We start from the raw sequence: 27,353 nt of genomic DNA on the forward strand, positions 1-27,353 counted from the left end.
TAATAATAATAATAATAATAATAATAATAATAGTAATGATGTATATTTAATATGTGATTGTACTTAGTACCATACTTAGGACATTTCAAACAAGCCTTGAATTAGAAATTCTAATCAACATTTTAGGAATGAATCTAAAAGTTTTACACTTACAGAGGACCAAGTCAACATCCAGGATGAGATTTTATCAATTTCAGAACATTTGTATCTAAACATGAATCTACACCAACTCTTGGTGGAACAATGTGGACTGACTGAGCAGCTACAGTAGTCTATTAGTTCTGGAATATGCATGCATCTCTGGAGAGAGTAGTGAAAGTAGACTTATATTACTATTTACATTCAAGACTAATATTAAAATACAACAGATCATTTCATTATCACTACAATAAGATTAGTGCTTGTCCTCTTTTATGATATGAAGAGAAATAACCCCTACAATTAATATCTATCTTTTTTCAGCTTCATTGAGGTATAATTGACAAATAGAAATTGTATATATTTAAGGTATACAACTTGATGTCTTGATATACAGTGTGAAGTGATCACCACAATCAAGCTAATTAACATGTCCACCACCTCACATAGTTACCATTTTATTTATTTCCCCCTTTCTCTCTCTCTCTCTCTCTCTCTCTCTCTCTCTCTCTCTCTCTCTCTCTCTCTCTCTCTCTCTCTTGCCGGGAGCCAGTCCATCCTTGCTGTTTCAAGGGACCTGGCATATATGGCATACGGTTCTTAATATGTTTGCTCACCTTCTTGGTGCTGTGTTTTAACCAAGGTCACCTCTCTGAGAAAGGTTGAATCCCCAGGTAGGGATTTTCCCCTGAAGTTAGGGAGGGAATAAAACCCCTCAACTAAGTGCCAGGCGGGTAATTAATCCCTTTAACTACAAACAATCATGCTTAAACTACATAATCTTTTCTCCCTGGAATGGAGATAAGAAACGCCCTAACCTTTGTAATAGAGATTGATAGAATTGAATCAACTGGTATAAATACAGTTGTAACAAGACAGAAACACACAGAACACAGAACTAAGGACACAGGGCTTGGAAGACAGAACTCAGAAGAGAGCCAAGAACACAGAACCTACAAAGAACGTTCTCTAGAGACAGAAGAACTTCCCTGGCGAGAGCATGCCGGAGGATCCTGGACAGGGACTGGCCTCGGAGCCTGGAGGCAGAGCCTGGCGAGAGAGCATGGCAGGGATCCTGGACTGAACCTGACTGCGGAGATTGGCAGGAGAGCCTAGCTAGAACCTGGCTAGAATGCTGATAAACTGAACGCTGTCTCCGTGTCATTCCTTCTTCGCCGACTCCGTCCACACCTTTGGGGACCCCTGGACCCGCTTGGGTTGGACCCCGGCATCTGGCGCCCGAACAGGGACCCCTAGGTAAGCGCCCCACACTCGGGACGGATCGGACTCCACCGTAGGAAGAAGGTGGATAGTCTTCGCCAACTCCGTCCACACCTTTGGGAACCCCTGGAACAGGATTCCCCTAGGTAAGCCCCCCCCCATTGAGAACCCCCACACTCGGGACGGATAGGACTCCACCAGGGTGCTACAGACCCCCCTATAGAGGATAAGTAGGGTAAGAAGGTGGATAGTACAGAACTTAGATTGAGAAGATGTGCCATACTGAGTCCAAAGAAAGAAGACTCTGTATTGATCTTTAGATTAAGAAGATGTGCCATACTGAGTCTAAAGAAAAAAGACTCTGTATTGATCTTTTAACATATGTGCTTGCTAGCAGAGGAATTAAGGTTACTCCCAGTCAGACAGAACGTTTTATACAAGAAGTATGTCCATGCTTTTCTGAGGAAGGAAAGGTAAATGTAATGGCATGGGAGAAGGTAGGCCCAAGGAGCCTTATCCTTAACCCCACTGCAGCCTTTCCACCCCGGGAAAGTGCAGGATTGGCAAGCTCTCCCTGGGATGATAGATCAGGACTCAGGTAATAGCGGAAAGCGCCAATCCTACTCTTAAAATGGATATAAGAGAGCATTTGAGGTTTTTCTTTTTAATGCCTGCTTTTAAAAAATAAAAAAGGGGGAATTTGCCGGGAGCCGGTCCATCCTTGCTGTTTCAAGGGACCTGGCATATATGGCATACGGTTCTTAATATGTTTGCCCACCTTCTTGGTGCTGTGTTTTAACCAAGGTCACCTCTCTGAGAAAGGTTGAATCCCCAGGTAGAAATTTTCCCCTGAAGTTAGGGAGGGAATAAAACCCCTCAACTAAGTGCCAGGCGGGTAATTAATCCCTTTAACTACAAACAATCATGCTTAAACTATATAATCTTTTCTCCCTGGAATGGAGATAAGAAACGCCCTAACCTTTGTAATAGAGATTGATAGGATTGAATCAACTGGTATAAATACAGTTGTAACAAGACAGAAACACTCAGAACTTAGAACAGAATCAAGAAGACAGAACCTACACGGAGCTTAGAGACCGAAGAACTTCGCTGGAGAGAGCATGCCGGAGGATCCTGGAGAGGGACTGGCCTCGGAGCCTAGAGACAGAGCCTAGCGGGAGAACATGGCAAGGGATCCTGGACTGAACCTGACTACAGAGATTGGCAGGAGAACCTGACTGGAACCTGGACACTGAACCTGACTGGAGAGCCTGGACACAACCTGGCTGGAGAACCTAGTGAGGGAACATGGCTACAGTACCTGGCTGGAGATCCTGAGCAGAACCTCTCTGGAGATCCAGACCAGAACTTGGCTGGAGATCCGGGCTAGAGATCCTGGCTAGGCTGCTGATCAACTGAACGCTGTCTCCGTGTCGTTCCTTTTTCGCCGACTCCGTCCGCACCTTTGGGGACCCCTGGACCCGCTGGGGTTGGACCCCGGCACTCTCTCAACACTTAAGTTCTAGTCTTTTAACAAATACCATGTATACAATACACTATTGTTAACTATAGTAACCAGGTTGTACATTAGATCTCAAGAACTCATTGATCTTGCATAATAGAAACTTTCTACCCTTTGACCAATATCATTTTCTGGTCATCACTATCCTACAGTCTGAGTCTATGAGTCTGATTATTTTAGATTCTACATATATGTGAGATCATGTAGCATTTGTCTTTCTGTGTCTGGATTATGTTACTTACCATAATATCCTCCAGGTTCATCCATGTTGTTGCAAATTACAGGATTTCCTTCTTTTTTAAGTCCAACTAATATTTTGTATATTGTATATGTTATATATTTTATGTACAATATACAAAATATTATATCTGTGACATATTTATCACATTTTCTTTATCCATAAACAGATATTTAGGTGTTTCCATAGATATCTATCCTTTATCACATTTTTTAAAACTCACTTGCACTAGATTGAATTAAACATACCCTTGGTTGATAATACCCACTTATCAGTCCATGTGCAGCCCACTTATTTGTTTTTTTGTTTGTTTGTTTGTTTGTTTATGTGGTTGGTTAGGTATTTTAATAATCCACAATTCCAACACTAAAACTCTTACATAACCTGTGTCTAACCATTTATTTCCATTCTCAGCCATTGCCTACTTCCCCCAAAAAAGGTAATCATCATCATGAATCTTATGTTCATCATTCCATGGTTTTCCTATATATTAAATTTGTATTGCAAATATGAATTTTCAGTAAAAATATATATTGGTTTCATCTCTGTTTAGAATGCAGACATTGCAAAGTACAGATCAGTTACCACTGAAAAACCATCAGGAAAATTTCCTCCCACCTTGAGTCCTTATAGAAAGAGGCACATTTTAGACTCCATGAATCAAGGGGCAAAATTTCTGAGAAAGCCACAATCCTGAGACCCAGATCCCAAATTCTGTTAAGATTGGGGTAGGACTAATAGAACTGAGAAAATTCCATCCCACCAACAAGTCCAGAACCAAATAAAAAAACAGAAGTCTATGCAGTGGTTGGCAAACTCATTAGTCAACAGAGCCAAATATCAACAGTACAACGATTGAAATTTCTTTTGAGAGCCAAATTTTTTAAACTTAAACTATATAGGTAGGTACATTGTTATTAACTTAATTAGGGTATTCCTAAGGCTTAGGAAGAGCCACACTCAAGGGGCCAAAGAGCTGCATGTGGCTCACGAGCCGCAGTTTGCTGACCATGGGCTAGGGGATGGGTGAGAGAGCATGGAAGGAGATTCCCACTGTAATACACATGTGGGGACTTCTGAAACAGTACTGTTCCAAAAGTGGAACAGTAAATTGAGAAAAACCCTTTAGTCATCCAAACCATAAAATAACAAGAGCCCACTACTGGAACAAATTGAAGTACCTTGTGCATTGAAGATGATTCTAGCAACAGCAAAATCCAAACTGAGATCAACCTCTAACCAAATTTCTCAATCCCTCACATGAGCAGCCTGACAAAGAGTTATGTCCATTTTCAGGTGTAAATATTATTTACCTCGGCTGTACTGTTTTCCTACACAGGATGTCCAACATTTAAGTAAAATTGATGACACACACACACACACACAAAAAAAAAAAACAGGTTGGCTACTCATAGTGGTGGAAAGGACTGGAGAATAACATGTTTGGAAAGTACAAACAATAATTCAGTTATGGACATTGTATGAGTCAAGATCAGAAGTTACTGAACTATGGACTTCGGGCCAAATCCAGCTGGCCTCCTGTTTTTGTTTGGCTTGTAAGCTAAAGATGATTTTTACATCTATAAATGGCTTAAAATAAGAAAAAAGAGAATGTGGAAATTATGTAAAATTTAAATTTCAGTGTTAATAATAAAGCTTATTGGAACACAGCAGCACTTATTCACTCACACATTTCCTGTGGTTGCGTTTGCTCTAAAATGACAGGGTTGAGCATTTATGACAGAAACCATATGTGGCATTAATCCCTTCACACTGCTCTTTGGTGCACTATAAATCACAGTGGCAGAGTTACTACTCAACAGCATTTCAAATGTCACACATATTGTCATAAGTTGATATTTTATGTAATTTTTATTACCAGTGCATACCGCTCATGTCAATTAAAGCAAAGAGAAAAGTAGACTTTGGATGTCATGCCTTTAACACGCAGTGGTGTGCAGATTATTTCATTATCAAACTGGAGAGCAAGTCACTGTGTTTCTTATGCAAAGAAATATAGCTATAGAATACAATATGCAATGACATATCCAGATTAAGCAGTTAGAACAATATTCACAATTCACAGGGGAGCAATGGTCCAAAAATTAGAAAGTTTAAAACTAAACATTTCATTACAGCAGAATTTCTTCACACAAATAAAAGTAAAGTTACAACCAAAGAAAATTTCCAAGTGGCTTATTTGTTAGCCAGCCAAACAAGCAAGTTATTGATGGTGAGTTAATTAAATCATGTTTGATTGCAGCAGCCAACGAAATGTGTCCAAAGAAAACTTTCTTAAGACCATTAGCCCTTCAGTAAAAACCATTGTTAAAAAGAGTTGAGAACATTGGGAGTGACATCAATAGTCAATTAAAAACAAAACAATTCATTTAAAGTGGTTTTCATGGCACTTACTGAGTCAACAGATGTTACCCATACCACTCAGTAATTGTTTTTTCAAAGAGTTAATACCAAGTTTGAAGTGACTAAAGAATTAGCCTGCTGAAGACTGAAGAATTGATATATATGGAATAATTACAATCAGAAATTATGTCAAGCCGAAACCGGTTTGGCTCGGTGGATAGAGCGTCAGCCTGCGGACTGAAAGGTCCCAGGTTCGATTCCGGTCAAGGGCATGTACCTGGGTTGTGGGCACATCCCCAGTGGGAGATGTGCAGGAGGCAGCTGATCGATGTTTCTCTCTCACCGATGTTTCTAACTCTCTATCTCTCTCCCTTCCTCTCTGTAAAAAATCAATAAAATATATTTTTTTAAAAAAGCTTTAAAAAAAAAGAAATTATGTCAAAATTGAGAAGACATAATTTAATATAACACGAAGTGGAATCTGCACAGATGCATTACAACTAAGAATGATAAAAATATGGATGGAGAAGAAAGAGACACAATTTGAACAAATTTGCCAAACCCATAAGCACAATTTTTATGGCCTGTAGTTATTCGTTGCATTATTCATCAGCAGATACTTAGCAGAAAAATCTTAGTTATTATGTGATATTAAACCAGTATAGTCAATGGAGCTTCCTTTCCTCCCATGGACTCAATCACTATCAGTTCTGTGCATTGAAGTTGTGACTTGCCCCTGAAAGCCCTGACTTTCCCTACTAAAAGCAATTCAATGACTCAGCACTGATTAAATTTTGTTGCTATTTTGTGGAGCTCACATCCAAGATTAGAATTTTTTTTAACAAAATGAGCTATTCCAACCACTCTGACCAAATACTGAACAGCTTTGAAAATTACCTTCTGTGCATGGCCCAAGATACCTCAATGTATAGAAGCCCAATCAACAAGAGGAAAATGAATATGGGAAGGCCATTGAGACTTACAGCTAGAAGAAAACCAGGAAACTTTGATGTTACAAAATCCAATCAAAGTCATGCTCTGTAACATCAGTTATCAACTATTACTATGGCAAGTCACAACTTCCCTGGACTGAATTTCCCACACCTGTATAATAATATAGTGATAACACTTATCTTAAAAGATTCATTATGAAGATAAAATGCAATAGTGCATACGAAAGTACTGTGATTCCTGCACAAATTATGACATTAATGATCATTGTAGTCACATGCAGAAGTTCCTCTCCTTTGCCAATTCTTTTTGAAGAGTTGGAATTCTCCCATAACCTACCTCAACCATTGCCTCTAATTTACCACATCAGGTTTTACCAAACTGGTTTGGGTGTGGATACCACAATCTAATTGAAATTCAATGATTTCCCAGCTCAAACATTTCAGAGGCAGTACCAACCCAGGGATGTGAATCTCTCTTTCAGTAATATAGGAGTGGTGTGTTAAATCCTTACGATCTTTCTGGAACAAAGATCTAACTCAAGCTGGCAACTCCTGAGCCACTACAGACCATAGGTAGACACAGTGAGCTATAGTCTGTAACTCTGGTAAATGGTGCTTCAGGGAAATCATAAAAGCAGCTGAATGAAAGCTGTGTTTAAAGCCCTCTGGCTGTTACTCATGACCAACAGTTGAGGTAAAAATAAACAAATATAAATGTGTCTACTTAACTCTAGACCTTCCAGTTCAGTTTTTTATTAAAACACATTTTTACTTCATACCAAAAGTACAAAGGTTAGATTGTGTTTTCTTTTTCTTTCCTTTTTTTCACAATGACATATTAGAATTGTTCAATTGAAACCATATGTTGGTTCAATAATTCTCAATAGCAAAATGTGTGCCATTTTAAGACCCAATAAAAAAAAGGAGGGGGGAACTGGTGTAGCAGGATAAATACTTTTGGACAGATGGAGACACTGTGTTTCCAATCTGTTGTGAAAGAGAAAATGCCATCCTTTTGATTAATCACCTACAAAGAAGAAATGTAATGCAACCAAGATCATGACACACTAGTGTATTGGTGGGAAAAACATAATTTGGAAAGAAACAAACCTGAGTTCAAATCTACTTTTCTTGCCTGTTGGCTTCATGTCCTTTTAAAACATTTGGAATCTCACTGAGACTCAGTTTCATTTCTTGTAATATGAAGACGATAATGCCAACCTTAAATACTTGTTATGTGGACTAAATAGATTTAACAAGATAAAGCACACACATGTCTGGTACATGGTTGGAACTTGACACTAAATGAAATGGATACAACTTAAAGCCCACTCTAGATGCTGATACTGTCTTTGGTTTTGCCCTTTTTTGTTTTTTCTAGACATTAATTAAGGAAAACTGAAGAGTTAAATGTTATAGAAAATCCATAATATGCCAAAACCTGAAGAATAAGTAGGAATGAAAATAAATCTGATCAGCCATGAGCACCTACTACGTATCTCTCCACCCATTTCAACTTCTCCAAAGTTAATGTGCATCTCAGTTACCTGGGGGCCTTGATTGAGTGAATCTAGGGATGATTCTGAAATTCTGTGTTTGTAAAAATTCCAAGGTGATGCCAATGCTTAATCATTTGGTGAGCAACATTTTTGTACAAGGGATAATTTAAGGAAAATAAAATTGTTTATAAGTTACGTTTTTCCCCAAATTCCCATAACTTGACTAAATTTCATAGGGGGAAATGTGTGTTATTAGACTCTTGGGTGATAAAAATAGCCAATATTATTATGTGCTAAATGGCAATGCAAAATGTTTTAGAAATATGTTCTTATTTTATCCTCTCAAGAATCCGTATGTACCCCTGCTGTATTATTACCTCTACAATAAGAAACCAGTAGCCCAAAGAAGTCAAATAACTTGGCCACAGTCATGTAACTATTAGAGGGTATATCTGTTTTTAAAACAAATCTGCTATATTTCTGAGCCTGTACAACTTTCTGCCTCTGGTTAACTGAAAAGTAAAATATCAATGAGAAATTAGGTACCATACTTTACAAAAATAATGTTACTAAAAGAGCAAATTTGATATTGAGGGATATGGAAACTACTTTCTAATCTTTCTCTTTAAATAGAACTTTAGAGTTCACAAAGGGTATTTATATGCATTATATATTATTTTATCTTTGAAGTTCAAATCCAGTATTTTTATAATTTCCAGTTTATATCCAATGCCTAAAACAACATCTGGCACTTACCAGGTGTTCAGTAAACACTCACTCAGTTATAAACATGATGAATGAATGGATTTACTGGTAGTAATTGTCTGAGGCTTTGTTGAGAAAGACATAAGGCTAAGATAGAGGCCATGTTATGATCGATTTGTTAATGATGCCATAGCTGTCACAGTCTATTTATATATATATAAAAGGCTAAGTGTCCGTCCACCTGACTGGTAGCTATGACACACACTGACCACCAGGGGGAAGATGCTCAACACAGGAGCTGCCATGATGCACACTGGCCATTTAAAAATAAATGCCACCATGGACCTGGTGCTGACAAACCAATACTCATCTTCCCCCAAGTGGGACACAGGCCCTGCCACTATCCCGGAGCGACACCCCACCAAATCACAGCTAACACTGCCAAGACCTCATGGCGCAAAATGCAGCCCACAGCCCAGCCCAGCCTGGAAATGGTCGCTGTGGGCATCGGGTAATAACATCACCATCACGTAGCAACAACCGGCTTCCTCTCCCTAGCGACTAGCCTCCTTGGAGTTTCTTCAGCCCAGGAACCCAACTTGCTTTATAGCCAGGTGCAAACATTTTACAATTTAACCAAATGTTTGTGAAGCGTTTTCACATGCCTCATCTCATTTGATTCTCACAGAAGTCCTAAAGTAGGTAGATAGGAGACTTGGTAGAATCCTATTTTCTTTTCATTAGCCGGAAAACAGAGGTTTAGAAAGTTTAGAAACTTGACCCAAGTGAAAAGAAGTAAGAAATGGTGGAACTTGGCCATTGAGTATGATGTTGGCTGTAGGTTTGTAACATATGGCCTTTATTATGGCCCCTATTCTCACTTTGCTGAGAGCTTTTTATAATACTTATTCTGCATCTATGTCCTTCTGACAGCTTAGGCCCACTCTCTGCAGTCTGGCCTCACTCTGCAGGAGGTGACTGGGCTGGCGACCAGGGGATGGTGCCGCCCCCATCACCCGCAGCAGCTGTCACCAGCCTCCCTCTGTGGGAGGCAGCCAGGCAGGCTATCAGAAGACGATGCCAGCCCCGCCCCCCCATTATCCCTCCACCGCCATTAGTCGCTGTCCCGCCACCCCCAGCTCCCATTGCTATTCCCTCCCTCTGCCCACTGGCACATGCCTTGGCTGGCCTGGCACCACCTGCTCACCAGCTCCATCCCCCACCAACTAGTGGCTCTGCTGTTTGGTCAATTTGTATATTATGCTTTTATTATATAGGATAGTACTGGAAGTTCTAGCAACACTGATCAGACAAAAGGGGGGAAAAAGGCATCCAGACTGGAAAGGAGAAAGTGAAACTGGCATTATTTGTAAATGACATGATATTGTACATAGAAAACCCTAAATACTCCACACAAAAACTACTAGATTTAATAATGAATTTGGCAGGATACAAAATTAACATCCAGAAATCGATGGCATTTTTATACACAAATAATAAACTCTCAGAAAGAGAAACTAAAAAAACAATCCCATTTACCACTGTAACAAAAAGAAATTAAAATACATAGGAATAAACTTAACCGAGAAGATAAAAGACCTGTACTCAGAAAATGACAGGACATTGAAAAAAAATAGAGGAAGATATAAACAAGTGGAAGGATGTGCTGTGTTCATAGATTGGAAGAACTAACATCATTAAAATGTTCATAATACAAAAGCAATATATAGATTCAACACAATCCCTATTAAAATATCAATGGCATATTTCACAAATCTAGAATAAACATTCCAAAAATTTATATGGAGTCAAAAATGACCCTGAATAGCCACAGCAATTTTGAGAAAGAACAGATTTGAAGGAATCACAATACCATGTATCACCTTATACTACAAAGCCACTGTACCCAAAACAGCCTAGTACTGGCACAAGAACAGGTAGATCAATGGGACAAAACAGAGACCCCAGAAATCAACCTAAGCCATACTCTCAATATTTGACAAAGTAGGCAAGAGCATACAATGGAATAAAGGCAGTCTCTTCAATAAATGGTGTTGGGAAAATTGGACAGTACCTGCAAAAAATGAACTAGACCACCAACTTACAGCATACAAATAATAAACTCAAAATGGATAAAAGACTTAAATGTAAGTCGTGAAACCATAAAAATGTTAGAAGAAATCATAGGCAGCAAAATCTCAGACATCTCTTGTATCAATATGCTTACCGATACATCTCAGAGGGCAAGGGAATTTAAGGAGAAAATAAACAAATGGGCTGCATCAAAATAAAATCTTCTGCACAGCAAAAGAAATGACCAACAAAATGAAAACGGATCCCACTGTGTGAGAGAACATATTTGTCAATGATACATCTGATAAATATTTAAAGAACTCATACAACAAAAGGAAGATAAACAATCAAATTTAAAAATGGCAAAAGACCTAAATAGATACTTCTGCAAAGAGAACATACAGATGACCAAAAGAAATATTTTTAAAAATGCTCAAAGTCACTAATCATCAGAGGGATGCAAATTAAAGCAACAATGAGGTATCACCTCACATCTGCCAGAATGGCTACCATCAACAAATGAACAAATGACAAAGTGCCAGTGAGGATGTGGAGAAAAGGTAACCCTAGTACACTGCTGTTGGGAATGCAGACTGGTACAGCCACGATGGAAAACAGTATGGAGTTTCCTCAAAAAATTAAATATGAAACTGCCATTTTACCCAGTGATCTCACTTCTTTGAATATATCCTAAGAATCCTGAAACACCAATCAGAATGAATATATGTATCTCTATGTACATAGCAGTGCAATTTATAAGAACTAAGATCTGGGAACAACCCAAGTGCCCATCAGCAGATGAGTGGATAAGAAAGCTGTGGTACATTTATACCAAGGAATACTATGCATCAGTAAAAAATAAGGATCTCTTACCCTTTGAGACACCATGGAAGGACCTGGAAGGTATTTTGCTAAGCAAAATAAGTCAGTCAGAGGAAAACACATATCACATGATCTCACTTATATGTGGAATCTAATAAATAAAATAAACTGATGGACAAAACAGATCCAGAGACATGGAACAGACTGAGGAATCTCAGAGGGAAGGGGGGAACAAAAAGATATGAACCAAGGAACTTACAAGCATATATGCATAATCCATGGACACAGACAATAGTGCAGTGAAGGCCTGGGTGGGCAGGTAGGGGAGTGGAGAGGAGGTCAACGGGGGACAAGAGGACATCTGTAATACTTTCAACAATAAAGATAAATTTTTTAAAAAAATATTTTAGAGCCTTGATCAGAGCAGCATTTAGAATATAGTTAATACTTCCCCACCACTGGAACAAAATATTTTTTAGTAATCTACCCAACATGTAGTGAAGCTTTCTACTCTGCCTGGTTGGAACTGGAGCCCTTTTCAGCCCTAAGTAAGTTCTAACAATTGTTCCCTCTATTCCCTTTTGGGTGGCTCTTTCTCTACTTCTGGGAGTTTCCTTACATGCATGTACTGGTCAATGCTCCTCTGAATACCTGAGGGAGACCCTCTGCAGGTGTATGGGGTCCTTCTCTGTGCAGCTGTACCTCTCCACTCCTCTGCTCTATGAACTCCAGCCACCTGGCCTCCCTGGACCTCTGGCCCCATTTTCTCAACTCAGGCTCCACTGGGTTCCCATTCCCGACACATGTCTGTTTTCCCATCTCTCAGGGGTCACTGTCCTCCTTTGCTTGATGCCCAGTCTTAAAAACTCTTGTTTAATGTCCTATGTCCAATGTTTCAGTTATCTCAGGTTGGAGGGAACATTCAAACTTGTTACTCCACCTTGGCCAGAAGCACAAATCAATGTAATGTGTGTGTGTGTGTGTGTGTGTGTGTGTGTGTGTGTGTGTGTTCCTGTAATACCTGAGTTCATATGTTTTGATGATATTCTGCTTTTAGTTATTTGGGATGGCATTTTCCAATCAAGAGTCTTTCTTCCTCAAACAAAAATACCTATAAACTTCTCCATGTTGAAGATTCTAAGGCTAGGATCCCAAAAATATTAACATATCTAGAGTCAGAACAAAACATAGAAACAGCTTGCCTACACATTGCCAAACATCTAAAATCTAGATGCATCCAAGTAGCCTGATGTTTGGTTTCGTATAGACCTAGCATCTGAATGTTAGCATTTTCTCTTTCCTGTCTGCTGCTGGAGCTCAGCATCCACAGTGAATTCCACAGTGCAAACCACAGTGACTCCACCATTCCAGAGCTAATCCTTTCTTCTCTTCAAGCAGCTTTGGAATGCAGCCGTACCTGAGCCAAGGAGGGCCCAGGATTTTAAAAATAAGAAAGACTTCTCATTCATTGGGGATGGCAAAAATCATTCTATGCATGGAAAGCTAATATTTAATGACAAATCACATTTAGTTATTTTTAAACTTATTTATATTATGCCTGACAAGAATATTTTTTCCTCCGGGGATCATTTTGTCTTTTTCCATTTGGCTCCTCCTGCTTTTGAGATAAAGCCATTATCAATAAAGCATTTGGAAGGAGAAAAAAGGAAGATGGCTTATCCTAGGCAGAAAGCCTCATGCTCATCTCAGTGTCCCTAATGCTAACTAAAATCTCTAAGAAAAGACAGAGAACATTCTTGTTTTGTGTTCTCTCTGTATCAAAACATCTTCAATCCTATTAAATTTCTGTACTATCATAACAGCAATGTTATTAGTCACGTTTTCCCCACTATTTACATATTGTAAGTTGCTGCCAGTTTGTACCAGACACTGGCCTGCTTTGGGATTTAAAAAAAATGATTTTCTAACTTTATATACTGTTAAGAGTCTCTAAACACCATCAGTTACTTGGTTGCTTCACAGACCTCCCTGGTAGCACATGGCCTATTTTTAAACTCTGTTAAAATCCAAGCTTCACTTTTATTCTTCACAGCTTTGCAAAAAATACTTCAGAGGATATTTTCCATGATTAGTTTTAAGACCAAGACAAATTTTGTCATTAACTTTATTAAAAACCTGCCCTCATTATGTGTCATCTTTGGGAATAACAAATTATAACTTTCTCCCCCATTTTCTTTACAATAACATTTGTGGGCAACACACATCTTCAAACTGGTTTAAATATCCCTGAAGGAAACCTTCATTTCTATTAAAAGAGATAAAATTGAAAAAATATGCTAAGTATCTAATAATGTGAATTTTTTCTGGTGCACATGATACGATATAAATGAGCTTGTGAAGCTACATAATAGAAATCCTTTCCATTTAGGTGATGGTGTGACACAACATCTGGAAAGCAGCAGTCTTAATAAATATATAAGGCACCTGCAAGTGAGAAAGTAAATAAGATTAAAACTCATGTGTCTTGGATTATTTAGCTTGACTATAATTCCTAGATTTTAGGGTTTCTGGTTAGAAGCTCACTACCTAGCCTAGTTCAGAGAATCTTTGTTACAAAATAACTCAACAATCCATGAGGATTGCATCTCCCCTCACTATGCCTCCAACCTAACCCATAACACTGGCCATAAAAATTCCAGTCCATGAAAATCTAGAAATTTAACCTCAATGTCTATAAGAATCAAACATGCTGATTTTATTTCAACCATGGAAGAAGTCCATCAGCGGCTCTTGAATCCAAAGGCTCAGGTATCTGGCTTCAGAGCCAAGTGGTTTAAGAAACTAAGTCAGGTGAAACTCTGCCGTCTGCACACCCAGAATTAGGATGTCAGGGAAGCACAGCCAAAAGCACATGAAGTCAAGTTTCATGAGCTGAGGGCTTCCAGAACGTGGCCCCAGTAGTTCTACCCCTTTGAACTACTTCCCTTTCTTTGTTTTTCTTTTTCCTCCTAAAATTTATAGTATATTAACCATAGGATTATGGTGGGCACTGTGGAGAATGCAAACCAAATTAAAGAAGAACATAGCTATTACCTATACAGTAATCCACTCCTGGTCCATGACTTTACTTTCCATTACTCACAGTCAAACTGTGCTCTCAAAAATATTAAATGGAAAATTACAGAAATAAACAACTCATATGTTTTAAATTGAACATTGTCCTGAGTAACATGATAAAATCCTGCGCTGTCTCATTCCATCTGGCCCAGGATATGAATCATGCCTTTGTCCAGCATATTCATGTCATTTACTAGCCATCTAGGTGATGAGATTGACTACCATGGTGTAGCAGTGTCTGGGTTCAAGTAACCCTTGAAGCGTTTTAATACCATGTCAGAAAGCCTGTGCCATTCATCTCACATCATCTCATCACTTGGGCATTGTATCATCTCACATCATCACAAAAAGAAGGGTGAGTATAGTACAATAGTTATTTTGAGAGAGAGAATACATTCACATAACCTTTACTACAGTACATTGTAATAATTGTTCCATTTTATTAGTAGTTGTTGTTAATCTCTTAGTTTGCCTAATTTATAAATTAAATTTGATCATAGGTATATATGTACAGAAAAAAAAACATAAGATATATAGGCTTCAGTATTATCTGTGGGTTAAGGTATTTCCTGCGGGTCATGGAACACATTTCCTATAGATAAGGGGGAACTACTATAATCCCACCATAGAAATAAGCAGGTACCTTTTGTCATATTACCGTCTGGCCTTTGTATTGCTGCTTAGGTTGTTACTGTTATTTTATTAACCATTTTTTTTCATATGGTATTGTATAGTATTCATTTGCCATTTTATTAAAATATCTTTAAATTTAAACGTGCCAATGCAAATAACTAGATTGCTTTGCAGAAATCTCTATCCATTAATACCCCTACCTTCAATATATGAGAATGCTTGTTTTTCTGTGTCATTATAGCATTAAGAAATATAATTATTTCATATTATGACATTAGGACAAACATTATCTCATTGTTATTTTTATTTTTGGCTTTTCATTACTTGCAAGGTAACATACTTTATATGTTAAGTTAGTATGTCATTTTCTCTACTGAAAACTGCCTATTCATGTCACTTACTCACTTATCTTCTGGGGTTCTAGTGATTTTTTTCTTCTTAAGCTCTATGAACACAATACACACAAAGAATATTAAACATTCCTTACCAAAATGTGTTGCAAATGTCCCAAATCACTTAAGGTGACTATAATGATTTTCACATATACTTTTTAATGAAAAAAATCTATCTTATTTTCCCTTTATAGCTGCTTACATTGTTTTATTTGCTGTTCAGTCTTTACAGAGCTGCAATAGCATGCTAAAGGTGTGGAAGGCTGTGATTCACTCCCAACAAATCGAGTTGTTGGTCATGAAGAAAACTTTGCAGGTAGAATTCACCAATAAATAGGTTTTTACTTTCTAAATAATCTTTAGTTACACAGTATATAACCACTGTTGAAAAGTTTTAACCACACTAAGTCTATACCATTAGTCATCTCATTTCTATGGTTCAAAATAGATGGTCAATATTAAATTGATATCTTCACTTATAACCATTTGCTTCATACTTCTATCAACAAACATTTGTTGAGCACCTATGCTGAACTTGGTCAGAATAAAGAGTATCCCAATTTTGAACAAGAGCATGTCTAAATTAAGATTTGATATCTGGGGGTTTTTATTGAATGTATTGGGGTAACATTGATTAATAAAATTATATAGGATTCAGGTGTACAATTCTATATGTCACCTGTATATTGCATTGTGTGTTTACTACCCCAAGTCAAGTCTTATTCCATCACCACTTATCCCCTCTGTACCCTCTTCTACCTCCCCAAGGCCCTCTTTCCCTCTGGTAATCACCCTACTGTTATCTCTGTCTATGAGTTGATTTTTGCTTAGTCCCTTCACCTTTTTGCCCGGCCCTGAAACTTCCCTCCCCTCTGACAGTTGTCAGTCTGTTCTCTATCTATGAGTCTGATTCTATTTTGTTAGTTTCCTTTGTTCATTTGAATCCACATATGAGTGAAATTATATGGTACTTGTCTTTCTCTGATTGGCTTATTTCACTTAGCATAATTCCCTCCAGGTCCATCCATGCTGTCTCAAAGGGTAAGATTTCCTTCCTTTTTACAGCCACGTAGTATTCCATTGTGTAAATGTGCCACCCCTTTTTATTTCTCTCATCTACTGATGGGCACTTGGGCAATATCTGAAAAGCATATTTAAGTGAAATGTTTTATGGCAAACATCTAGATAAGCTTGTCCTTCTACCTCTACCTGTTTGACATTTAGTTTCATCAAGATCATCAGCAACAAGGGCCAAATGAGGAGTAGGTAGAGGAAGTGAGAAGTAAAGTGTGGGTGCCCAGTAGGTGGCATAAACAAAGCTGCAAAATAAGAAGTGGAGACAATTGGATCCACCCTGGAACTTGGATCTGGAAACAAGCTTTCTGACACTAATTCAGACTTCTCCCAAAGGCAATAATGGCAAGCCCATTTTGACTCATCTTCAAAATAGCCCTTATTATCCTCTTCCAACTGCATTTCTGTAGAAATAGAAGTTGGATTTGGATTTGGATTCTAAACATAATCAAGGACTTGTTCACTGCAGGACAATTTTTAAATCTCCAAGATCTTGGGGCGGGGACGGGGGGTGGGGGGGGAGCAGCCAAGAATTAAGAAACACAAGTGTGGAAGATATTCCTGTTTTCTGACAACAAAAAAGAAAAAGAAATGCTATTAGTAGCCCGCCACATCTCTCCACTCCCCACCCTAACTGATGTCTGAGGGGCTTCTGCTTGGCCATCTTGTGGACTCCTTTATAAGTTTTATTAATACCAGAAACACCAGAGTGCCTTAATAAAGGAACGACTCAGCCCCATGGTTCCCCAGTAACCTTTGTCAGTGGCTCTTGACCTAAACTATCCATGACACTTGTTTCTGTTTCCATTTAGATTTGAGCTTCCTTCCCTCAAATCATCATAGGTTTTGTAGGTCCCTCTCCGACCCCCACTATATATTTCCATTTGCAGACCATTTGTACCACATGGCCCCCACAACCTCAACAGATTGTAGAGCTGCTGCTATGATTTGTTTATGATTTGTTTTCCCATGTGGTTGCTGAACAAAGTGCTTGCAGAATTGAAGTGAGACTGTTCTGTTCTCTTATATTCTGTTTCTCTGCCTTTTCTCAGCTCTTTCAATTCTATTAGACCTGATCATTAAAATAATGAGACAGAATAGAAGACTAATCAAAGGGGGAAAGAAATAAGGTCTGATTTTTCTCCAACCTAGCTAGATCATAAACCAGGGTGGGCACTTCCAATAGCAGAGAAGTAAAAATTTTTACCAGGCAAACAGCAAATTGTCCTGCAGGGTGGTCTGATGCTTCTGTGGTTCACAGCCCAGAATATCCTAGGACTGCCTGTACAGACTGCTGCACAGTTTACTCAGGATGGGTCAGAAGTCAGCCTTCTGAGAAATACTCCCTTCTGGATGTTCTGAATAATGGAATTCACAGGGCTCTGTCCCTTCTCTTCTGCCAGGATCATCCAGATTAAGTGTGAGATATCACTGGCTGACTTGGCCGGACAAAACATGTGCTCAGATTATCTGGCCATCACTAAATAAATTCTACATTTTGGATATCACAACAACTAACAAATATTTAGCTATCTGCTTGGCTCTGTGCTAATTACAAAGGATATAAAGGTAACTAAAACACACCCCTACACTTGAACTCACAGTCAAGTAGGGGGGGGAGGAATATACCAGGTTAATAGATAACCCAATAAAATGCAATACACATTATTAAAAAATTAAGAAAATGTACCACTACTTACAAAAGCAGGTGTCAAAACACTAAATAGGAAGTGACCAACTTAAGCAAGGGTGCTGACATGTATTCATTAAGTATCTCCTTTGATCCAGGCAGTGGGGAGATAGAAGTGAACACAGCTTCTATTTCTATGCAGTGCACTAGTAAGTCAAGCTGTAGAGACACACCTAGGACAAATAAATACCTAAAGTACAATTACAAATAGTGAAAAGTACCGTGAGGAAAAGAACAAGGTGGTACAATAGGGTGAACTAATAGGTAGAATGATAGGGATAACTAATTAAAATCCAGAAATCAAGGAGGGGTTTTTAGGGGGGAAAATGACATTAAAGTTAAGACATGAGAGGAAATGACATTACAATTAAGTCATAGAGGAGAGTTACTGAATCACCTTGGCTTGCAGGAGACTTGAATTTGGTGTTAGCATTTTAGTGATGTTTGTTATCATGGTGTATCATAGCTTATTCTGACTAATAGAGAAAGATTTGGAGAACTGACCAGACGCTTCCCATATTATACTTATTTCCTTCTAAACATTCTAATTATGTTTTCATGGGTGTGTTTTATTGCCTGTATATAACTGATATTTTTAATTGCTCTTGTTAATCAATTCTCCTCTGCCCCTATCCAATATTCTTATAGCAAATAATAACAACCTCACTGAGCTAATGAAACAAATAATTAGCAGACTAGACATGATATCACTAAGATTGTGGAATCTAATAAACAAAATAAACTGACAAACAAAATAGAACCAGAGTCATGGATACTAATGTCAGAGGGAAGGGGATGGGGGCTATTGGATAAAAGAAGATGAAGAACATATATGCATAGCCCATGGACAGACAACAAAGTGGTGAAGGCCAGGGGAGGGGGGAGCAGGGGCTGGGTGGAGGTGGGCAAAGGGGGATAAATGGAGGATATCTGTAATAGTGTCAATAATAAGCAACAATAAACAATTAACAGACTAGATAATCAAAACTTATTCCACTCTCTCCCTTCTTTGTCTTCTATCTTTTATTCCTTGCTTGCTTGCTTGTTACCTTGCTTACTTCCCTACTTCTCTCTTTCCTTTCTTTCTCATCCATTTCTCTTCCGCTCTTCTTCCCACCCTCTTTAAACAATGGCTGCTCAATAACTACTGATTACCTGTTATTTGATTAAAATAACCCCCTAAGATGTGCTAAACACTGTCCTTCTTTTCATCTTCCCCCTTCTCTTCTTTTCCTCTCTTCTCCCACCGAGACCTCTAATCTGGTCCAGGCTAATTCTCTTTGTTCTTTTTTCTCCTTTGGTGTGGTCCAGGGATTCAGTCTGACAGTTTTAGGTGGATGTTGGGAGTAGGGCTTCCACTTCTCTGAGGCCCCTTTTGGTTTCTAGACTGTATAGTGGGACCCCATTTCTCCAACCCTCCTTTATACCTAGTGCATGCAAGCCCCTTTTCTAGAAAACTTATATTATTACCATAATCAGAAACAGCCAGGGGATCACAAAAACCTTTGTCAAGAGAAAATCAGAGAGCTTAAGAAATCTTACAGGTCTTTAGGCTCATGGTGCCTGAATTCCTGCTTCCCTCTCTGAAGTGGTAACTGGACCAAAGGAACACAATTTTAAAGTGCACTGAAAAGGATAAAAGATAAGTAAGTCTTGAGCTAGCCAACCCTACTGACATTGCATGGCAAGAACTGCAAATGAAGAGCTGTATTGGGCGACGGAGCTTCCCTACTTATTTACACGACTCTGGCTCCGGCTCCTGAGGTCCTCCTTTATCTTGAAATTTGCCCAGTTCCAACCCTTTGACTCTGTCTCTAGTTTTCAGCCCTAGACTCAGGTGTGGTTTCTATCAGCCATGATGCTTCCTCTACTTATCCTTCAAAGTCCTCTGATGTCTGTGCTTGGACATTTCCTCCAGCTCTATTTATTTTAGGCTGATCCTCAGAGACCCACCTTAATTCTGACTCCAGTAGACCATCCCAAGGAGAAAGTGTGCACATATGAAGAGCCTACAAATAAATACCTTTTAAAAGTGGACAAGATGAAGTGTTTAGTGCAAAAGGTATGCTGTTGCCTACTAGCACCTGCTCATGAAAGCCAGTTAAGTTTTCAGGAATTTTGCAAGTCAGTTGTTTAACATAGCCAATATTAAAAATTAAGTTGTTTAGCCCTTGTTGGGTGGTTCAGTTGGTTGGAGTGTCACCCTGTACACCAAAAGGTTGTGGGTTTGATTCCCAGAAAGGGAATATATCTAGATGGTGGATTAATGATTGACATCAGGCCAACTGTGACCACCAATGCTGATTTGGAGTACCTGCATTTGAGCTACCAGGGATCTAATCTGTCATTCCTGGTAGACATGAGCCAGGTTGTCTGTAGTCCCAAGGACACTGGCAGCTATCTTGGAAACACAAATGAAAGAGATGCCCAAGAATGAATATAAGCTGAGGAAGTAGAACCAAAAATGGTGATACGTAACAGAGGGAAAATGCAGGAAAAAGTAAATACTCTTATCCTGATCGTGTGTGTGTGTGTGTGTGTGTGTGTGTGTGTATACACATATATCCAACCAGACAGCAAGCTCTCTGTAGACCGACATTTTTTATTGCCCCTTTTTGTATCTGTAGCTCACTTAACACTGCACCCTGTAGGTAGTGGAGGACAAGCAGTAGTAAGTGCTTACTAGACATGTGCTTAATAGAATTGGCTAGTAATTCCAAGGGAGATTGTGTAGGAAATGGAGTGAATCGGAGTCAAGCCCTCTTCCCTTTGCCAAGCAGCTGATTTGAATCCATCTGTCATCATCTGTGAATGCCCCAGGCAAAAGGAAGGAAGCCATGTGGTTCTGAGTCCAAAAATTCAGTTTCTCACCCAGAGGAGGTTGTAGTTTTCTGCTGGACTATAGGTATGCCCTGCTTTTCCAAAGGTCACCTTGCACCACTTCGCTTTTTACAAAAGATCTACCTACATTGGTACTTACTTTTACTAACCAAAAAATAATAATAACAATAATAATAATTAATAAATATGAAGAATATTTTTGCTTTAAAAAAAGGCAAAAAGTAAAAATAGTGTTCAGTGTTTGTTTTGCAGCAAACCAGTCAGAGGGGCAGTGTGCACTTGTAACTATACCATACATGCATTATTTCTAGTTTATATAGGCTGTATAGCATATCATTCCTGCTCCTACTCCATGTTGATGTTATTTTAAGTGTCATGTATTATTTGGTATGATTGGTTTGATTATTATTTGGGTGTGGGAATGTTCTCCAGTTTTTCCTGTATAAATTAATGGTAATTGCTTTATGCCATTTTGGATAACAAAAGGTTTCATAGGAACACTGTACTTTCAGATAGTGGGGCAAACCTGCACAGTGCAAATAAGCCATAGCCTTTTAGTGAGCATCAACACTAAGAAGACTCCTTTGGTCTATGTTTTCATGATGCCAAATATGTGGATAACAATTAAAGTGTGCAGTCAAGTGCTCACTTCAGCAGCACATATATTAAAATTGGAACAATACAGAGAAGATTAGTTTGGCCCCTGTGCAAATTCATGAAACATTACATATTTTTTAATATGCTGTCTGGAGTCAAATTACCTGGGTCTGAAAGTATCTATTTAACCTATCTGTTTATTCATCTGTAAAATGGGGATAATATATGTAAAATACATATAAAAATATATTTAAAACATATTATAGGTTGTTGGGAAATAAATTGGTTAACACTGAAAAAAATATGCAGTTAATATACCGCAAAAATCTATGCATGTGACACCACATTAACAAAATATCCAATTACTTAAGCAGACTTCTCATGTCTATCCAGGAGTCTGGCCCCATGTCAGTGAAAGTGATAGCAATAAATGTGACAGTCCCAAAGCTGTATAGACTGTGGCTCTGAATGATACCAGCCACCTATGACTTGGAGAGGGAGATAAGTATAAACACAGGCAAATCATGTGAGTGTTTGTTATATTTTAAGTTGAAAGAGGAAACAACCATGTTAGGAATGCTGCCTCTTGCTTTCCCATCCCTTTCTTGTCTTTCCTCTGCAACTTCATTGCTACCCAACATACAATATGTCTTATTTGTATTAACCTAATCCTTTCTCCATTTCCCAGAACATAAGCTCCAGGAGGGCAAGGATTTGTCTCTACTTCTGTTCATTGCTCTAATCACAATACCTTAATAGACTATGGTATATAGTAAACTAGAGGCCCGATGCACAAAAATCATACATTCACGGGGGTTTCTTCAGCTGATCCTGCATCCTCTCACCGTCTGGGATCCCTTGGGGGACGTCCAACTGACAGATGTCCAGGAGCTGTCAGTCGGACATCCTTAGCACTGCCACTGAGGCAGGAGGGGCTCCTACCACCACTGTTGCACCTGCCAGCCATGAGCCCCACTTCTGGCTGAGCGGCGCTTCCCTGTGGGAGTGCACTAACCACCAGGGAGCAGCTCCTGCATTGAGCGTCTGCCTCCTGGTGGTCAGTGCACGTCATAGCAATCGGTCATTCTGCCTTTCGGTCAATTTGCATATTAGCCTTTTATTATATAGGATGCTCAGTAAACATTGGTTGAACAAATGAGATGTCCTGAAGGATGGTCATTTGCTAATCAATTAATAAATCAGAAACTATAATGGCTGGGTTTTAAAAAATACCATGTTTCCCCCTGAATTAAGTTAAAAGACCCTGTGACTTAGTGAGTGCTGTCTCAACTACAATCTTAACTACAATATAGCTTCATGACTATAATCAATTTGCTTAACATAATGCCCCTTTGTTTCTCCCTCTGGAAAATGGGGAAACAGTGCCAGCCCTTTATTCTTCAAAAACTTTTAAGTATCCTCAAAGAGATAATAGCTATAAAGGTGTCAAGTTAAAGATACACTGCAGGAGCTTAGCATGGATGGTTTTTCATAAAATTAAACAATTATCTCAGTTGTCCATTTACTTATTAAACCAGTAAAACTCCATTTCAGCTTTTATTCTTATGTATACTTATAAACATGAATTCATCAGTTTTCTATGTCCTGTGTCATCCAACGTATTGTTATTATAAATTTTAACTAACCATTTTCAAGTCAAACTGCCACTTTCTATACTTCAAATCTGCCTTCATAGTCACAACCTTTTTAATGATAGACATACTCGTCAAATCCACTCTAACTGATCCTTATGAAAAATGTGAAATGTCATTTCTCCAAGGTAACCATCCTTCGTCCTCCCCACATATTAATAGCAAACCAGTCTTTCTGCAGTGGGAATTCCAGTCATCCTGTCTCCAGGTTCTCCTTTAAGCGAAAGTCTGGTTTTTTTAGGGTCTCCCTTCCAGTCTTGAAAAAGAGACCCTGTACCTTTAATAACAGAGACCTGGTGAGAGGTTTCTTTCCAAACTTGTTCCCTGGCTTCCAAGTGACGAAACCAGCTGTAATTTGAGAGCAGAGAGATCCTCAGGATATCATTAGCCAAAGGAAAAGCTCGGCATTCCCACCCAGCCCAGGAGTTGAAATAGCACCAGAGGGCCAGAGCCAGCCTTTCTCTCCAGCTCCAGGCTCCAGCTCCCAGCAGCAGGGGAAACTCTGGGAGAGAGCTCGGAGCCGCAGAGCCAGTCCTGCCAAGCCCTGAGACCCGCAGGGGGAAGAGCCTGCTGAGTTGCAGCCGCCCAGCAGCACGTAGCGCGGGAACACAGAGCCCTGTGCATCCTGCGCTGCTGTCCCTGCTACCCAGGCGCTGGGGCCACAGCCCCATGAAGCCTGCTGGAGAGGGGGCACCAGGGAGCAGCAAGCCAGCGGGGCCTGAGGCTGACGCTGTCTCGGGGAGGCGGCCCTGACTCCCAAGGGGACCCCCTTCCTCGTGTCCCGGCGAAAAGTCTTGTCCAGGGGCCCCCTGTCCTCCTGCAGCCACTGCAGCCACAAGATGGCCTTCCTGAAGCTGCTCTGGCTGGGCCTCTTCTGCCACCTGTGTCAGGGCTACTTCGACGGCCCCCTCTACCCGGAGATGTCCAATGGGACGCTGCACCACTACTTCGTGCCCGACGGGGACTACGAGGAGAACGATGACCCCGAGAAGTGCCAGCTGCTCTTCAGGGTGAGTGACCACAGGCGCTGCTCCCAGGGGGAGGGCAGCCAGGCCAGCCGGCTGCTGAGCCTCACCCTGCGGGAGCAGTTCACGGTGCTGGGCCGCCAGGTGGAGGACGCGGGGCGGGTGCTGGAGGGCATCAGCAAGAGCATCTCCTACGACCTGGACGGGGAGGAGAGCTACGGCAAGTACCTGCGCCGGGAGTCCCACCAGATCGGGGATGCCTACTCCAACTCGGACAAGTCCCTCACGGAGCTGGAGAGCAAGTTCAAGCAGGGCCAGGAGCAGGACAGCCGGCAGGAGAGCAGGCTCAACGAGGACTTCCTGGGGATGCTGGTCCACACCAAGTCCCTGCTGAAGGAAACGCTGGACATTTCCGCGGGGCTCCGGGACCGATACGAGCTGCTGGCCCTCACCATCCGGAGCCACGGGACCCGGCTGGGCCGGCTGAAAAACGATTATCTTAAGGTGTAGGTGATGGGGCGTCCTGCAAGCAGAGGGGACCGTGTCTGCCCTGCCGTGGAGGGAGGGGGACAGAAGACAGGGCTAACATTCCCCATAAAGTTCGTTTTTCTATCCAGATTTGCACTTGGGGAGCGATCTGAAGTCATGTTTGAAAAGGAAAGAAGTGGGTTTGGTTTCTGTACATTATTTATGAGACTGTCATTGATTTGCCACCTGCAAAGACCGTGCTAAGCCATGCCTCCCACCTTTCCTCAGAGGCTGGGTAACTGCAGAGACACCTGTTCCAGCCACCTCGAAAAGGACAGCCTTTACACAGTGTTGAGTTTCCCCATAGTAGAGATTTGCTGCAAATACCCAGACGGCAGAGTGCTGGCTCCTTCCCCCTCACAGCCTTCTCTCCTGGGCGCTGGAAGCTGTCAGTGCTGCCTGTGTTTCCGAGGAGGCCCAAGCACTGCTCTGCATGCCTCCCCGCAGGATGGAAGCTGCCTGTTTCCTCTTCACTTTTTCTCTCTTATTTATTACCATTGTCTCTAAGGTTTTGTTTTAAGGTTTGTTTGTTTGTTTTGTTTTGTTTTGTTTTGTTTGTTTTGGTAAGAGTATTGGCTAGAAACTATATGCAAATCATCCTTTGCAGGGAGATGTCCGAGTGCCTCTGTGTGTGTAAATCAAAGCGACCACCTTTAAGAAGTCTAAGGCTGGTGGTGGTTGGGCACTCACGTCGATATGTTGATTTGCTATGTCTCTCACTGTATGTCTGTGTCATCAGTGCTCCGGTCCATTAGGAAGAAGTAGCTTGTTTGCTTGAACACACCCCCAAATGCCTTATGAGTGAGGTTATCAATATATTCTTTCTCACTTAGGGGTCTTGCTTCTGTTTGCTTATTGGAGGCTTGTACTTCAGGTAGGGGGAATTCTAATAACTCCTTAACCAAGTTTTATTATTCAGACAATAAATATGTTCTTGTGTAATGCTGGCTTATTTTCTAATTTCTATCTGTAACTTTCACATTGCCAAGAGGGGCCAAAGCAAAAGGAAAGAGAAGGATGGGACGTAAGCCAGTTTACTTAGAGTGTACATGAAAGGCAGAGGGATAGCTACGTATCTGGCACTCCTTCCTTCCCTGGCCACCCTTATAATCCTCAAGAGGAAAAAAAATCTAGGCCATGTCAGAACTTGATCTCTGTCTGCTGGTCTGCTAAAAACTCTAGTGTTCTCCAGTTTTTCCCAAATAATCAACTGGAAAACTTTAGGCCAGGGCTCATACCTTATATGCCCTCAGAATGCAGAGGGAGTGTTCCATTCAAACTTATAGGAACTGCAATGGTGTTTAGTCATATTGAAGCCACGTATATGTTTTTTAATTCATACTTTAAAAGGATGGAAATGCACTTTATTTCATGTCTTTCCCTGGCCAGTTCTCATCCTTACTTAAATTTGCTTTCTTTTCACACATACACACAGAGGGAAATAAATAAATGTTCATAATCTACTCTTCAACAGTGATCCATTTTTTTTCTCTTAATGCACAAGGAATCCAGTTTTTCTATTCCTATGAAGTGTCAAATATCCTCCTACTAAGTAGGGGGAACCGAGGCTCAGAAAATGATTGATCCTCAGCTAGTTGTAACGGTTCCAGGTGTCTTACATTTTAGTATAGGACTTTCCCATCATGCTCTTTTCAAGGATGCTGAGAGATGAGAGGAGTGGCATAAGGCCTGAGGCTTTGGATAATTATTTTATTGTTTAAAATAAAAAACACATGGAATACTATTTAAACTAATCATTTGTAATTTCCTCATCCAGAAGCCTGTTTTTAGCTGCCTCTAGACTGGTGTGTAGTAAGAAGGTAAATGATCATTTAAAAGCATTATTCTTTATCCTATGAATGATGAGGAAAATAACAGCAGAGGCAAAGGAAATTATATTTGTAGTGAGATGATTGTAGTTTGTAGTCACAAGCTATTTCAAAGCTTTCATATCACTCACTCCACAGTGCTCAAGTCTAATTCATGGGCATATTAAATGTCATCTCCTCGATTTTCCCAACTGTAATAGAAGGACATTAGAGACGTGACATGGATCGAAAACTGGTTTTCTCACACATGCTAATTTGAATCAATTGGTAATGATTGTGTTCAGTATATGTTGAGAACAATTTAAAAGACACAGATGTAAAGAGTGCTATCCCCCATCAGCGATGTCCTCCCTGAGTGCAGGGTGGGGTGGGGTGGCACATCTGCTACAAATTTAAAAACCCTGAAATAGATCAGGGATGAGGCTCTTTCCAGTACTAACATTCTATGATTTCTACAAAACCAGAATGAAATGATCTGACATTGAATCATCCATTCAAAGCTAGAGGAACAGCCAGCAATCCCACAGTCTTATGTAAAT

General features: G+C 40.0%; 1 protein-coding gene and 1 pseudogene across 1 annotated transcript; both read left to right on the forward strand.

The window, feature by feature from the left end:
• The first annotated feature begins 21,884 nt into the window (after positions 1-21,884).
• Positions 21,885-21,978, forward strand: LOC132242376 (U6 spliceosomal RNA; annotated as a pseudogene).
• A 1,881-nt stretch (positions 21,979-23,859) lies between these two features.
• On the forward strand, positions 23,860-25,927 carry FIBIN (fin bud initiation factor homolog). Its single transcript, XM_059709161.1, has one exon. The coding sequence runs from the start codon at positions 24,332-24,334 to the stop codon at positions 24,965-24,967; it is 636 nt and encodes a 211-aa protein (XP_059565144.1). The 5' UTR covers positions 23,860-24,331; the 3' UTR covers positions 24,968-25,927.
• Positions 25,928-27,353: the final 1,426 nt, after the last annotated feature.

This window comes from Myotis daubentonii, chromosome 9 (assembly GCF_963259705.1).
Source record: "Myotis daubentonii chromosome 9, mMyoDau2.1, whole genome shotgun sequence".
Taxonomy (NCBI): domain Eukaryota; kingdom Metazoa; phylum Chordata; class Mammalia; order Chiroptera; family Vespertilionidae; genus Myotis; species Myotis daubentonii.